The following is a 12,644-nucleotide window of genomic DNA, read 5'->3' as shown; positions in this document are numbered from 1 at the left end:
ACGTTCTAACAGACACAGAAAAATTTGTTTATCCCTTATCTAATTACCTCACACATCCCCTGTTTTCCCATCTTTACCTTGCATGTGTATCACTCACTTCCACGAGTGCATCCACCTCCACAGCCGCACCAAACGGCAACTGCGCCACTCCCACCGCACATCGTGCATGCCGTCCAACATCAGCGCCAAATACACTCACAATGAGATCGGAGGCGCCATTCGCAACAAACGGATGTTGTGTGAATGACGGGGACGAGTTCACAAACACGTTCAGTTTCACAATCCTTGTCACGCGATCGAGATCTCCCAGCGCTGCCCGTATTTGACTGACCACGAGCAGTGCACAGGTCCGTGCTGCCTCCTTCCCTTCATCCACCTCCATTGTTGTGCCCAGCTGTCCAGTGCAGATTGAGCCATCGGGTTTTATTGACATTTGACCAGAGACATGCAGATGTGAGCCACTCAGGACGTATGGCACGTAGTTTGCTACTGGAGCGACAGGGACAGGAAGAGTAATGCCCAACTGTTGGAGAATTCGCTCCACTCGACAAAGAGAAGCCATTTGTGGTTTTTTCTCTCTTACTTTCCGCTTTGCAAGGCTTCTTGTTGCTTCGCAAAGAAATACTACAGCCACAACTACAGACTCTCACACACTTTCTTTACGAGTCTACTACCCTTCACACCTATGTATATTTATACGTATGTATCCTTTTATATCTTAGATTGTACAGATAAGAAAGAAGTTGAAATCATTATCAGTGGATCAGCAGCGATTTGTTAAAATAAGGATAAAAACCAAGTATAGTTTTCAATGATAATCACAAGCAGGCAAGCTGCTACCAAGTTTACAGAAGACTTGTAGTCCATATGCTGAACATAGACACAGGCACACATATATGTATTGCCATCAATAATGACTCTTTATCCGCCGTTCTTTCCCTTCTCATCACTATCCTCATCCTCATTGCTGTTCTCTTCACTATCATCGCCGCTCTCCGCCTGATCGTCCACAAACCTTGACGCCCGCAACGCCAACTGCTCACTTCGACGCCGTTTCAACTCACGCTCCCTCTCGTAGGAACCGTCGAGTTTCTTCACGGTCTTTGTGTAGCGTCGCAGTAATTGGGCGGCGACTGCACTCGCCTCCTCATCGCTCTCAGACTGCAGCAGAGAGCGCCGCACACTGGCACGCAACTTTTCGCTTGCTGCTGCATCGCCAAGAGAGCGGAGTGTGAGGATTGTCTTTATGATCTGCAGCTGCTGCTCTGGTGTTACACTGCGGGGCTCCCGTTCTTCCATTTACTAGCCTTACCTCTTCTCTCAGAGTTCTTTCGATTTCTTTTCTTTTCCCGCCACTAGTTTTACCGCAGTCAGAGCTGTTGATGTCAGTAACAGTATTATTATTAAGATTATTGACCCTGCAATGGTTCTTACCTGATGGCGAATTTGATTCCTTTCTTGCTCTACTCTGGTTCTCAGAGCCGGCTCTTCTCCTTTTTTTCTTGCTCCCTTCCCTTGAAATTTGTTGCAGCGTGAGTTGTGGGTGAAAAAAAAAAACATATGGATATTCCTATTAATATTGTTGGTAGTAATAGTAATAGTAGTAAGAATAATAAATAGTAGCAGTAGTAATGGTTCTAATAGCTCATTACAAGACCACTGTAGCTCATATCGTTCACTTTACTCGCACACAGGAAGAGTCCAACTCGAGGCATCAGAACACACACAGACAAAAAAAAAGAAGAAAAATGGATATAAATGCGTGCTCAAAGCCACGCAAACACAAAAACGCTTGCCGCAAAATACATCCTTTCACCATTTTTCCATTTCTTTTCTGGCTCCTCTCTTACTCTCATATATATATATATATATATATATATATATATATATATATGCACCTCTGTTATCGCAACTAAGTAAAGATCTCAGTCCAGCAGGTCGAGAGTGAGAAGCCTCCGTGGCTCTTCACCACTGTGGGGTTATGCCGTGAGTGGTGTAATGCGGCAATGCAGCGCAGTTCCTGCACAGTGTCGCCCACCTCACATGCCTCCCGTCGTTGCTGTTCAAATATCGCAACCGCTCGTTGCACATCACCATTCCAGAGATGTGCCCATCCAACAAAGACACGGCACTTCCGCTGCGTGCTGGCGTCGTGCAGCTGCAGTGAGGTGTAGTACAGCTGAAGTGCGCAACGGAGTGCCTTATCAGCGCGGCGCAGCGACGCCCATCCGCCGCCCATAGTTTGCAACACCGCCATTCGATTGCTCGCAACGTACTGCCGTGCCTGTTCACTCTGCGCGTGTCGTGCCCACGAAAGACAATAATCCACGAAAAGACGGCCGGGCGTCGGCAGCAGTGTGTAGCAGCGAACACCAGCAGCCCCAGAGAATATCCCCGTCGCCACGCCAATGTACACAAGACGTGTGGAACTGGCAGGACTAGTGCTGGTGGGGAGCGGAAGTGGGAGTGTGGCGAGTGTGCGGCAAACACAGTCAGCGATGCGGTTGCGTGTATGGCGGCGGCGGCGGTGTTTCTGCACTAAAACACACACGGCTAGGGCACTGCAGGAGTCCCGCAGCAACAGCAGCACTGATGGGGCCTGCTCAGCATCACCTTTCATTCACGCAGCCTGTATGTATGTATGTATGTACGGATATGTATGAGAGAGAGAGAAGGAAAGGGAATGGCAATGTAGAGAGGAGGAAGAAAAAGAGGTGATGCGTGTGCGAAATAAGGAAGTAAGAAAAAAGAAAAACAAACAAACAAACAAACCGAGGCATCACGGCAAGGGAGAATTGAACGTTACCGGATGCAGATACACAAGAAAAGTGAAAAAAAAGGGAAAAAGAGAAAAAGTGAAAGACAAAAATCATATGTATTTCATAATGACAATCATAACAAAGAAAAGGAAAAGAGGAAACAAATATGATGATAAAGGAATCATAGGGGAATAGGGCCCCACTTCACTTCTCTTAAAGGGAGACACATTACTCGTTAAGCACTCTTCCTTTATATTTCCTGTAACCTTTCTTTTTATGTGCGTCAGAACAATGATTTAATCTACACCGAGAGCTCCTTCTGACCCTCACCACCTCGCATAGATGTAATGACAACAAGACAACCAAGCAACGCCACCACCACACTTCCGCTACTACTGTATCGTGCAATTGTTATGTGACGATTCAGTTGTGTAATGGATTCTCGCATGGTGTTCACTTCACCCGTGAGAATAGCCCCGCGGTGTCGAAGTTGTGCAACAGTACGTCGTAATTTTGCCTGTTGATGTTGTGTACGCCGCAGCAGCGTCTCATATCGCGTGAGACGCCTTTGCTGTTGCTTGTTTCTCTCTACAATACTCACCATCCGTGTTTGCATCTCATTACTTTCCTCTTGTAGTTGCTGTACTATTGATTTCTCCAAGCTGATTCGTTGTGCGGCCCGCAGTTCACTCTCTGCCATTTGTGTACTAAAGTACATATACGACAAGAGGAGTGTGGCTGCACAGCTGCCTGCTCCAACTGCAAGATCGAGCCGCCACTGAGACTCCAGTACTCCCTGGTAGTGTATAGCAGCGTCTTCTGCGCCTGCGGAGTATGCCTCTTTACATAGTCGATCTACTACCGTTTGGTCAAGGAAGGGAGCATTTTCTTTGTTTTCCCTTTCGTGTTCGTGGCGGGAAGTGGAAGTGCCCATTTCTCTCACCTTATATTATAGAGTGTACATTAGTAACAGACAAGGAAGGAAAGGAACAGAAGATCAATAAACTAATAATAATAATAATAATAATAATAATAATAATAATAATAATAATAACAGTTTTAAAATAAAGGTTGAAAAAAGAGAGAGAGAGAAAGAGAAAGAAAAAGGAAACCAGAGAGAAATTCAAATAAATGTTATGTACATTGCTCTTCATGTAAAACTATATTCGTGCAATATAGATATTATTCTCCTTGTGCTTCACGCCCTTATGGGTTGAAGATCTTCGTGCAGTGAATAGGCAGAGGCAAGTGTCATCAGTACAGGTTGCAAATGACTATGGAGTACCCGTGCCCCACATCCCTCCACTAAAAGACAACTACTAAACTCCACATCTCTTGCCGCAGCAATCGTAACAGAACTACATTCTCGCCTTGATACAAGCGACTCCTCCCCAAAGATATCACCAACTGTAAACACATGTGTTCGTGGGGCATTTGTTGTGCGCCCAACCACACCGAAAGATCCCTCTGTAACTAGGAAGAAACCTTTAAATGAATCACCTGGTACAATCACCGTTTCTCCGTTGTGAAAGACACGTGGAGTGGCGCAGCAGCAAATTCGCAGACGCGTCCACACACTCACTGCTTGTAATAACGCCAAATTTCGCACAAGCGGATAAAGAGATTCTATACGCCGCGCCCATGCGGCACAGAGAGTTTTACAGTGTTGCAGCGGAACCGCATACACCACACCCCGTTCTCCCTCTTCTAGTAATTCTTGAGGGAATGGGAAATCCACATAGGTATCACCAAAGTAATCACCACGACGGAGTTCAAAGCGACGTGGGTTACCACCAGCGCGTATTATACCTGATTTGATAAGAAATAGATGTACGCCGTCGCCTCGTAATCCATTACTGCGTGTTAAGGCGGCGGTTGTTGACATAACACGTGCATGCAATACTGCCTCCCGTAGTGTATCCGCATTCATTATATCCCCAATACCACATTCCGCCTCCATTAACCGCCGCAACAATTGTTGCTCCCGTACCGTCTTGCGATCAATAGTTGGTAGTCGCGCAATAACGTCGGGTACGGTGCGTGGGAGTTTCGGTTTCTCCCGCACCGTATTAACATTACGAGACAGCTCCTTGTCAATATCGGCAAGAAGATGATGATCAATACCACTGCGGTCCATACGCAATACTTGTACGCGGCGATTGCGGCATAAAAGTTCCCGTAGTGCGTGGCCCGCCGTTGTGCCAAGTGGATGTCCACGAATATCTAAAACTCGCAACGACGGATGATTAGTGGCAACACGGCAGAGAGCCGCAATCACCGCATTACCGCAGACATTAGGACTTTTACCATTGTTAGTATCCTTCTCCGCATCATGGGTGTTGTCATCGAGGGTAACGTAGGCGTCGGCGGTGTAAAAAGAGGTTAGAGTTGAAAAGTCAAGTTCCTCTAAGAAGGGTAGATGTTCAATTACGTCAAGAATTGCCAACGCCCCACGAGCACCAACATGTACACGCCCACTCAAGTCATTACCAGAATTAGTATTCTGGTTGTCATTACTATTGTAGCTATATGAGACAGGGGTAAGGCGAAAAACACGCCGCATAGCTAATGGTATTACAGCTTCGCGCTCTTGTTGCCTCTCCAGAGTGTCAGCTTCAATCTCCTGCATATCACTAACAGATACTCCACGTTCCTGTGCCTCATTACTAAGACGGGAATTCCATGCCCGATCATCTTCAGCTAAAAGTTCTAACATCTCTTTGTTTGGCTTACCAACACCATGTTCTCCGCAAGAGAACATGTACAGAGCATAGAGCTGATTTTGGTCAGGTAAAAACATCTACCCCCTATACTACTAAAAAGCAACACAAAAGAAATAAAGAGGATACATTATAGAAAATGAATATAGTAACAGAAAGATCAAATTTGAAAAACCATATAGAAACAAAGACAGAAAAAAAACACACACGCACAAATAATCAAAAGAAAAATGATAAAAATAAGTAAATGAGTCAATTACATATAGTCATCATCATCAAACCTTATCATTCTTCCACTTATCACTTTCTTTTATTTTTCACATCTCATTCTTTCTCTTTCTCTCTCTCCATCTCTATCGCCGTAAGACCAGGAGCAGAGAAATGGAATTATGAAAGATACACACTTGTTACATATTTATCGTTCACGAGCCAACATGGGCTTTTCGTCCACAACATAGAAACTAAAGTCAACATTCGTCATTGACGTAATTTTTTCACGTATTGCATACAATTCCGCAACTGACTCATCGGAAAAGTCGTTCCCCCACAACTCCAGTGACGTAAGTGATGTGTTCGTAGCAATAGCTTTGGCAATAGCGGTGATGCCAGTCCCACCAATACTATTGCTAGAAAGGTATAACTCACTTAATCCGGGATGAGCAGCAACAGCAGTTGCGAGAGAAACTGCACCAACATCACGAAGACGATTAGCTGTCAAGTCGAGTAAAATAAAGTCTGTACGATGCTGAAGTAATTTTGCCAGAGTCGCCCCCGAATCCTGTGATAATTTGTTACCTCTTAGTGAAAGAGAGACGACAGCTGAATCAGAGAGTGTGGAAGTAAGCAAACGTAGCAGTTCATCTGTTATACTAAAATGACTTAAATCCAAACTCTTTAGTGTACGATTTTCCTTTAAGGCCAACGAGAGGTGGTGTACACTGTATGCGACATCATCAGGATTATCTGTGAGCGGTCTTCCCAAGTTCAGAGATGTTAAGGTTGTATTCTGCATCAATCCACGTGCAATCTGCACAATAGACTTCATGTCTTGATCTGTACCAGCAAGATCAAGTGTCGTCAAAGAAGAAGTGCGTTGGAGCAATTTCATTATAGAATCTCCACATTCCCCACCAATTGGGTTTCCACGAAGCAGTAGTGTACCAAGCACCTCATGCGTTTCAATAGCAGAAGTAATGGCATTTACTGCTTCTGCATTCAGGTTGTTGTATGAGAGATCGAGAAACTGCAAGCTATTAAAACCGTGTTGCAAGGCATCTGCAAGGGTTTTTGCCCCACGAAGTGAGATATCATTGTATGCAAGATGTAGCACTGCAACAAGCGGTAGTCGTGAGCATGCCTCCGATAGCGCCACCACTTCGTCGTCTGTGATACGATGGTTAAAACGCTCAAAAGTATTACCACACAACTCCAGTGTTCCATTGTTAAGAGCTAGAATTTCGTTTCGCGGACTTACACCGGAATCTGCGCAAGCGCGAGTGTAAACTTCTTCCCACATTTAAATTCTTTCAACTAATCTCTATTTACACTTATAAAGAATATTATACACAAATTCGTATATATATATATATGTTCTTGCGTGCAATGTAGACAAGCAAAAAAGAAAATATAGAAACATATACAAACAGACACGCATATATACATAGATAAGAAAATCGCGGTGGAGCGAAAAAAAAGAAAAAAAACGGGTAGAAGAGAAAATATATTAATGAAAAAAAAAAAAACAAAATAGTTATCTCTTTTCGTTTTTTTATACAATACCTTACACTCATACGTACAAACATTTCTACACAAACTTAGGGGCACACAGACATATATAAATAAAAGTGTATGAATAAATATTATATTTATGTTCAAAGCACTCCGCTTTGCTACTCGAGGGCAAAAGAAGGGGGGAAAAGGAACTAGATAAAACGAGCAAACACAAAACGAAGAAACTTCTGGAGCTATCAAGCAAAAAAAAAAAAAAAACACGCACGAGCAAAACGTATATATATATATACGTTTCCCCAACTATCATTGATCATCATCATCATAACATCTACTGTAATCATTTAACTGGAAGAGGTGTGTGAGTATCCTCGTTAGATTCAAGCAACAACTCTTGTATTGCTTGTAGCAATTTTGTATTAAATTCCTCTACATTATCGGTAAAAATTTGATGTCCTGCGTTCATGACGGTATCTGCCTTTACGCGATAACCTTTTTGCTCCATAAGATCTGCCATTGTGAATCCTCGTTCTGCGTTCATCCATGTTTCACTTCCGTATAGTATGACGACTGGAATTTCCTTTGCGAGTAGGACCGGTAGAACGTCGAAGAGTGGAACCTTTGCGGCGATATCCTCATGACAGCAGGCCTTAAAAAGCATTTCCCCAAGTGGTGGTACCTGTGCGTTGCAGTGGTATGTATAGTCGTAGAACACCTTTGGATCCTGCAGGAACCCCCTCCACCGCTCCGCAAAGTCCGGCCGGACGGCGCGAAAGACCGCCGGACCCACCGGCCCCGCCGCCCGCAGTGCCGCGAGTGGACTGCTGGTCGCGTAGAACAGGCGGCGGGCGAGGCGGAAGAGGACGGGGACGCGGCGGTTGGCGGCGGGATCGGCGGGGTGGACGCCCCACGGGTCCGCGAGGGCGAGAAGCCGCACCGCCGCCGGCCCCCGCCGCATCGCGAAGTGCGCCGCGATGAAGCCGCCGAACGAGTGGCCGACGAACACCGCCGGGCGGCGCAGCGGCAGCGATTGGCACCAGCGGTCCAGGCAGCCGCAGACGAAGGCCATCGCCCCTTCCAGCGAGTCCACACGCACATCCGGGCGGGCACTACGGCCAAAGCCAGGAAGGTCCACAGCGTATACATTAAAGTGGGCACAGAAAAAGTCCCAGCTCTGCGCCCAACACGCAAGACCACCGGCAAAACCATGAAGGAGAACAAGAATCTCACGATCACTAGAAGGGGCGGCCCCAGCGGTGAAATCCACATTCGATATCGTGTTGAGACCGGCAACAAAACCTTGGTGGTACTTGACCTCCCGCAACATAAGTGACTCATAGTGCTCAAGCGTCTGCGCATCCGTTGGTCGCCACCGCAGCAGACACCACGGGGTAGACGCAACAGGATTAAGGGTTGTACCACACGAGGCAGACGGTAAGGCAGGCGTGGCACTGGCCATGATTTTTTTCAACAGTACAAGGAATGTGTTTCTGCAATAAATAATATAAAAATGTATATATAATACGTGCAGAGGAGTCCGCTCCCTGCTATTTTTACCCTCTTTTCACAAGACACTTTTTTTTCCCTTTCAATGTACGTAAACAACCGTTCAGTCAACCAGCACTCCAAACCTCTTGTCCAGGAATTAAGTCAAAAACAGAAACAAAAACCAAAATAAAATATATAAACTACATTGGAGAACAGTAAAATGATGAAACATTAACACAAATACAGAAAAAAAAAGATCACATAATACACAAACTCAGTTATAGGGTCTGATAAAAAAACTGGAGCGATATTTGTACTTTGTGCGTTAGATAACATAGATGAAAACACACTGATATTGCCGCTCTCAATCGATGAAAATAAAATCATCTCCGTTCACTCTTTTTTTTCGTTTCTTTCTTTCTCTCTTTTTTTTTCTTTTTCGGCCTTCATTCTTACTCCTACCCTTGTTTCTCGCTACCCGTTGTGTGAAGAAAGTCTACACACACGTCGTAGCGACAGCTGTTGCACGGTTGTTCATAAGGAGAGCAATGATAAGTCCATACAATCCTAGAGCCTCAGCAAATATAAGCATAAGAATCATCGGTACAAATATCTTTTCCGTCTTGGCATATGCATAACAGCAAATATCACCAACAATACCAATGGCGTATCCTGCCGCAAGGGATGCGATACCTGCCGCAAGACCTGCCGCAAGATGCATGTAACCAGAAAAAAGCATATACCCACTTGTTTTCATGTTGTTGCTAATAATAACAGAGACAATAAGACCGTATATGCCAAGAATACCAGCCATTACGACAGGCACAATACCACGCATCACACGGCCTGGCTGTACAATGCCAAGATGTGCCACAGCTACACCGGCCTTTGCAGTACCAAATGCAGCACCAATATTCGCGAAGGCCAGCGATGCAGCCGCACCGAGCATGCCAAAAAGAAACGCCTCAGGCACGCAAGCAACTTTCTCTGTCATCGCCTTACACGCACAAAAACAAAAATAAGTGAAAATAGAGAGATTAACTATTGTAATCATTATTAGGGGGAGAAAGAACAAGAAGAAGGAACAAATGTAAATGTTACCGGAAGCAATCAAAAAGAAAAAAAAATACACACTCCCACATACACATACTATGCACACACTCTAAACTAATTAAAGGACACCACAATCTACCGTCAACAATAAAAAAAAGCTTCTGCTGCATCTGTTACTATCATTCAAGGTTATTTAGTAGACTAGACTCAGCATCACCACGCTGGTGCAAACGCGGAGTATCAATAATGGGCAAACCATTAAAAGGGCACGGTCTCTGCTCTTTTGGTAACATACGCGCTACACAATCCTTCAGAATCACAGGGGTATAAAGCCGAAAAGTCTCATTCACCACACGGAATCGAGATATTTTTTCAACTACATGCATACCACTGCAAACTCTACCAAAAATGGTGCAGAAGAAATCCAACTCAGGCTGTGGCCCTAGAGTTATGAAAAACTTTTTTCCTCTGACAACATCTTCTTGAGGGTGCAGACAAGAAAGGATACCTGCACCAGTATGATGTAGTCTTCTGTTCCTCTCGGGTTCAAATAGTTCACCATAAACACGTCCAACATCCAAAGAAAACTCTAACACAAAACCAGGAACCATCCTTGAAAAGACGGCACCATCAAGTTGACCACTACAAGCAAGTCTAAAAAAGGATTCAGCAGTCCAGGGAGCATCAACATCATATAACTCAACAGAAATTACACCTTCGCTTGTATGTAACTCCACCACCCGCCCTAACAGTTTCGACTTCAAAGAAATCATCCTCCACACACCTCCTGATAAAACAAAAAACCTAGACCTAATAAAAGATAACTTGAATAAAAAAAAAAACCAAAAAAAGATCAAAATGCAAAAGAAACAAAAAAGCTACACAAATAAAATTAAACCACACATACAAAAAAAAAAAAAAAAAAAAAAAAAACAAAATACGTTGCAAAAATTTCTCACAACTACAAAGTAAAAAATTCTTTTTTTCGGTCGCAGAATTATTCTGGACAGCAGGAGAGGGGAGAGGGGAGAGGGGTGTGCGGGTCAGTTGCCAGTAGTCAAAGCGTCGTCTCTCGCTCACGGGGATCGGCATTGCAGAACACAGAATGGCATCATTGCACGGGACACGGGGTGAGGGCGGCGTGGCGGCAGTCAGACACGGGGGACACGGATCCACATCAAGGCATACGGCTACATTAGTATTGACTCACAGACGTCCTGTTTGTAATCACACCGCCGCCACACACTGCGGGAGTGCAGAGGGGAAGAAATAAAAACACAGAGAGAGGGGGTGGAGGAGAGGGAAGAAAGTCCTCATTGATCTTGGTTGGTCACACTGCCGTTGAGGTCATCTCGTCAGATCGCCTGTAGCAAAGATATTCGTTATAATCAGCGGGCAGCAGTGTCGTAATGAACGACGTCACCATCTCTTCAGAAGTGGTGTTGATGAGATGTTTCTTTGAGGCGTTTCCCACACTGAGACAAATGGTGCTCGTCAGGTGCATTCGAACCTCATTGGTCGGCCGGTGCGTCTGCACTCTCCCTGGCCTGTCCCACACAGTGAGCATTAAGCAAAGCCCACCGCGTTCTTTTTGGCCATGTGCTTGCATCCGTACATCTTCCCATACAAACAACGTGCGGTGAAGGGGAAAGGAAGGGAAAGGAAAGGAGAGGAGAGGGGGAGGGAATGAAAAGGAGAGGGGAGAGGGGTGTGCGGGTCAGTTGCCAGTAGTCAAAGCGTCGTCTCTCGCTCACGGGGATCGGCATTGCAGAACACAGAATGGCATCATTGCACGGGACACGGGGTGAGGGCGGCGTGGCGGCAGTCAGACACGGGGACACGGATCCACATCAAGGCATACGGCTACATTAGTATTGACTCACAGACGTCCTGTTTGTAATCACACCGCCGCCACACACTGCGGGAGTGCAGAGGGGAAGAAATAAAAACACAGAGAGAGGGGGTGGAGGAGAGGGAAGAAAGTCCTCATTGATCTTGGTTGGTCACACTGCCGTTGAGGTCATCTCGTCAGATCGCCTGTAGCAAAGATATTCGTTATAATCAGCGGGCAGCAGTGTCGTAATGAACGACGTCACCATCTCTTCAGACGCGGTGTTCACCGGAGAGAACAGAGAAATATCATGCCCCGGCGCCCACAGCTGCAGAGCCCCTCAGTCTGCGAGTCGCACCATGTGGTACCTTTTCTACATATCAGAGAATTACAGAAAAAGAAGAAAAACTGGAACGAGGACTAAACACAATATGAGGCACAAACCAACTACACATCCTCACAACATATCACAGCGGTAGAGTCAGTAGTCTGCTGCCACAAGAACGCTGAGTCCCTAACGGAAAACAGTCATGGATACAAAATAAAGGAGACGTGTTTCTCCCGCGCCAGCACAAAACATGTCTTGTCCTCATGGCTCACTGAGGCAGAGATAAATATAGTAATACAAGAGAATAGCGCATAGCCATACGTGGCACATAGTTAAAAGGAAGAAAAAAGCAGAGGTACACTGGTTATTGCTATCAGAGATATACATGTACGAAGGAGAAAACAATTGATGGGTTATTATAAATTTCTGAAAGCAATCTTGTTGCTGCCTTCATAGTAGGTCCGTAGAAAGAAAATATTCCCTTTCCCCACCAGAAAAAAAGAACTGATTGTAAATTAAATAAATAAATAAATAAATACAACAAATAAAAAAAAATCAAATAAATATTAAAAACCTTCAGCTTCCCAAACGAAGGTGACACATATATACAACAGTAAACCTACAGTGGCATATGACAATCTCATTTGGAGTAATGAAAGATTGGGGTAGTGCAGCAGCACTGGCAGGTTAAGACAAATAATAGTTCTACAACATTTCCTTCACAGATGTACACGCAC

The 12,644-nt window shown here is 45.0% G+C and overlaps 10 protein-coding genes across 10 annotated transcripts; 1 reads left to right on the top strand and 9 right to left on the bottom strand.

The window, feature by feature from the left end:
- Nucleotides 1-73: 73 nt before the first annotated feature.
- Nucleotides 74-562, bottom strand: LSM04_002566 (Endoribonuclease L-PSP/chorismate mutase-like; the record flags this gene model as incomplete). The annotated part of the gene is made up of 1 exon (XM_067333357.1): nt 74-562. The coding sequence occupies one exon, from the start codon at nt 560-562 to the stop codon at nt 74-76; it is 489 nt and encodes a 162-aa protein (XP_067190438.1).
- Nucleotides 563-921: 359 nt separating this feature from the next.
- Nucleotides 922-1,299, bottom strand: LSM04_006757 (uncharacterized protein; the record flags this gene model as incomplete). The annotated part of the gene is made up of 1 exon (XM_067333356.1): nt 922-1,299. The coding sequence occupies one exon, from the start codon at nt 1,297-1,299 to the stop codon at nt 922-924; it is 378 nt and encodes a 125-aa protein (XP_067190529.1).
- A 613-nt stretch (nt 1,300-1,912) lies between these two features.
- LSM04_008003 (Protein of unknown function DUF4807) lies at nt 1,913-2,620 on the bottom strand (the record flags this gene model as incomplete). The annotated part of the gene is made up of 1 exon (XM_067333355.1): nt 1,913-2,620. One exon carries the CDS (start codon nt 2,618-2,620, stop codon nt 1,913-1,915), a length of 708 nt encoding a protein of 235 aa, XP_067190559.1.
- A 440-nt stretch (nt 2,621-3,060) lies between these two features.
- On the bottom strand, nt 3,061-3,693 carry LSM04_001597 (uncharacterized protein; the record flags this gene model as incomplete). The annotated part of the gene is made up of 1 exon (XM_067333353.1): nt 3,061-3,693. The coding sequence occupies one exon, from the start codon at nt 3,691-3,693 to the stop codon at nt 3,061-3,063; it is 633 nt and encodes a 210-aa protein (XP_067190409.1).
- A 264-nt stretch (nt 3,694-3,957) lies between these two features.
- Nucleotides 3,958-5,559, bottom strand: LSM04_001807 (Cyclic nucleotide-binding domain; the record flags this gene model as incomplete). Its single annotated transcript, XM_067333352.1, has 1 exon — nt 3,958-5,559. One exon carries the CDS (start codon nt 5,557-5,559, stop codon nt 3,958-3,960), a length of 1,602 nt encoding a protein of 533 aa, XP_067190421.1.
- A 335-nt stretch (nt 5,560-5,894) lies between these two features.
- On the bottom strand, nt 5,895-6,995 carry LSM04_001152 (Leucine-rich repeat; the record flags this gene model as incomplete). Its single annotated transcript, XM_067333351.1, has 1 exon — nt 5,895-6,995. The coding sequence occupies one exon, from the start codon at nt 6,993-6,995 to the stop codon at nt 5,895-5,897; it is 1,101 nt and encodes a 366-aa protein (XP_067190396.1).
- A 552-nt stretch (nt 6,996-7,547) lies between these two features.
- On the bottom strand, nt 7,548-8,666 carry LSM04_002987 (Alpha/beta hydrolase fold-1; the record flags this gene model as incomplete). Its single annotated transcript, XM_067333350.1, has 1 exon — nt 7,548-8,666. The coding sequence occupies one exon, from the start codon at nt 8,664-8,666 to the stop codon at nt 7,548-7,550; it is 1,119 nt and encodes a 372-aa protein (XP_067190445.1).
- A 525-nt stretch (nt 8,667-9,191) lies between these two features.
- Nucleotides 9,192-9,689, bottom strand: LSM04_001627 (V-ATPase proteolipid subunit C-like domain; the record flags this gene model as incomplete). Its single annotated transcript, XM_067333349.1, has 1 exon — nt 9,192-9,689. The coding sequence occupies one exon, from the start codon at nt 9,687-9,689 to the stop codon at nt 9,192-9,194; it is 498 nt and encodes a 165-aa protein (XP_067190410.1).
- Nucleotides 9,690-9,927: 238 nt separating this feature from the next.
- Nucleotides 9,928-10,521, bottom strand: LSM04_007429 (Cyclophilin-type peptidyl-prolyl cis-trans isomerase domain; the record flags this gene model as incomplete). The annotated part of the gene is made up of 1 exon (XM_067333348.1): nt 9,928-10,521. One exon carries the CDS (start codon nt 10,519-10,521, stop codon nt 9,928-9,930), a length of 594 nt encoding a protein of 197 aa, XP_067190550.1.
- A 332-nt stretch (nt 10,522-10,853) lies between these two features.
- On the top strand, nt 10,854-11,648 carry LSM04_000824 (uncharacterized protein; the record flags this gene model as incomplete). Its single annotated transcript, XM_067333347.1, has 2 exons — nt 10,854-11,001; nt 11,527-11,648. The coding sequence occupies 2 exons, from the start codon at nt 10,854-10,856 to the stop codon at nt 11,646-11,648; spliced, it is 270 nt and encodes an 89-aa protein (XP_067190387.1).
- Between the last annotated feature and the right edge of the window lie 996 nt (nt 11,649-12,644).

Source organism: Trypanosoma melophagium (assembly GCF_022059095.1).
Source record: "Trypanosoma melophagium isolate St. Kilda chromosome Unknown ctg27segment0, whole genome shotgun sequence".
Classification (NCBI taxonomy): domain Eukaryota; phylum Euglenozoa; class Kinetoplastea; order Trypanosomatida; family Trypanosomatidae; genus Trypanosoma; species Trypanosoma melophagium.
This window is presented reverse-complemented; position numbering and strand designations above follow the sequence as displayed.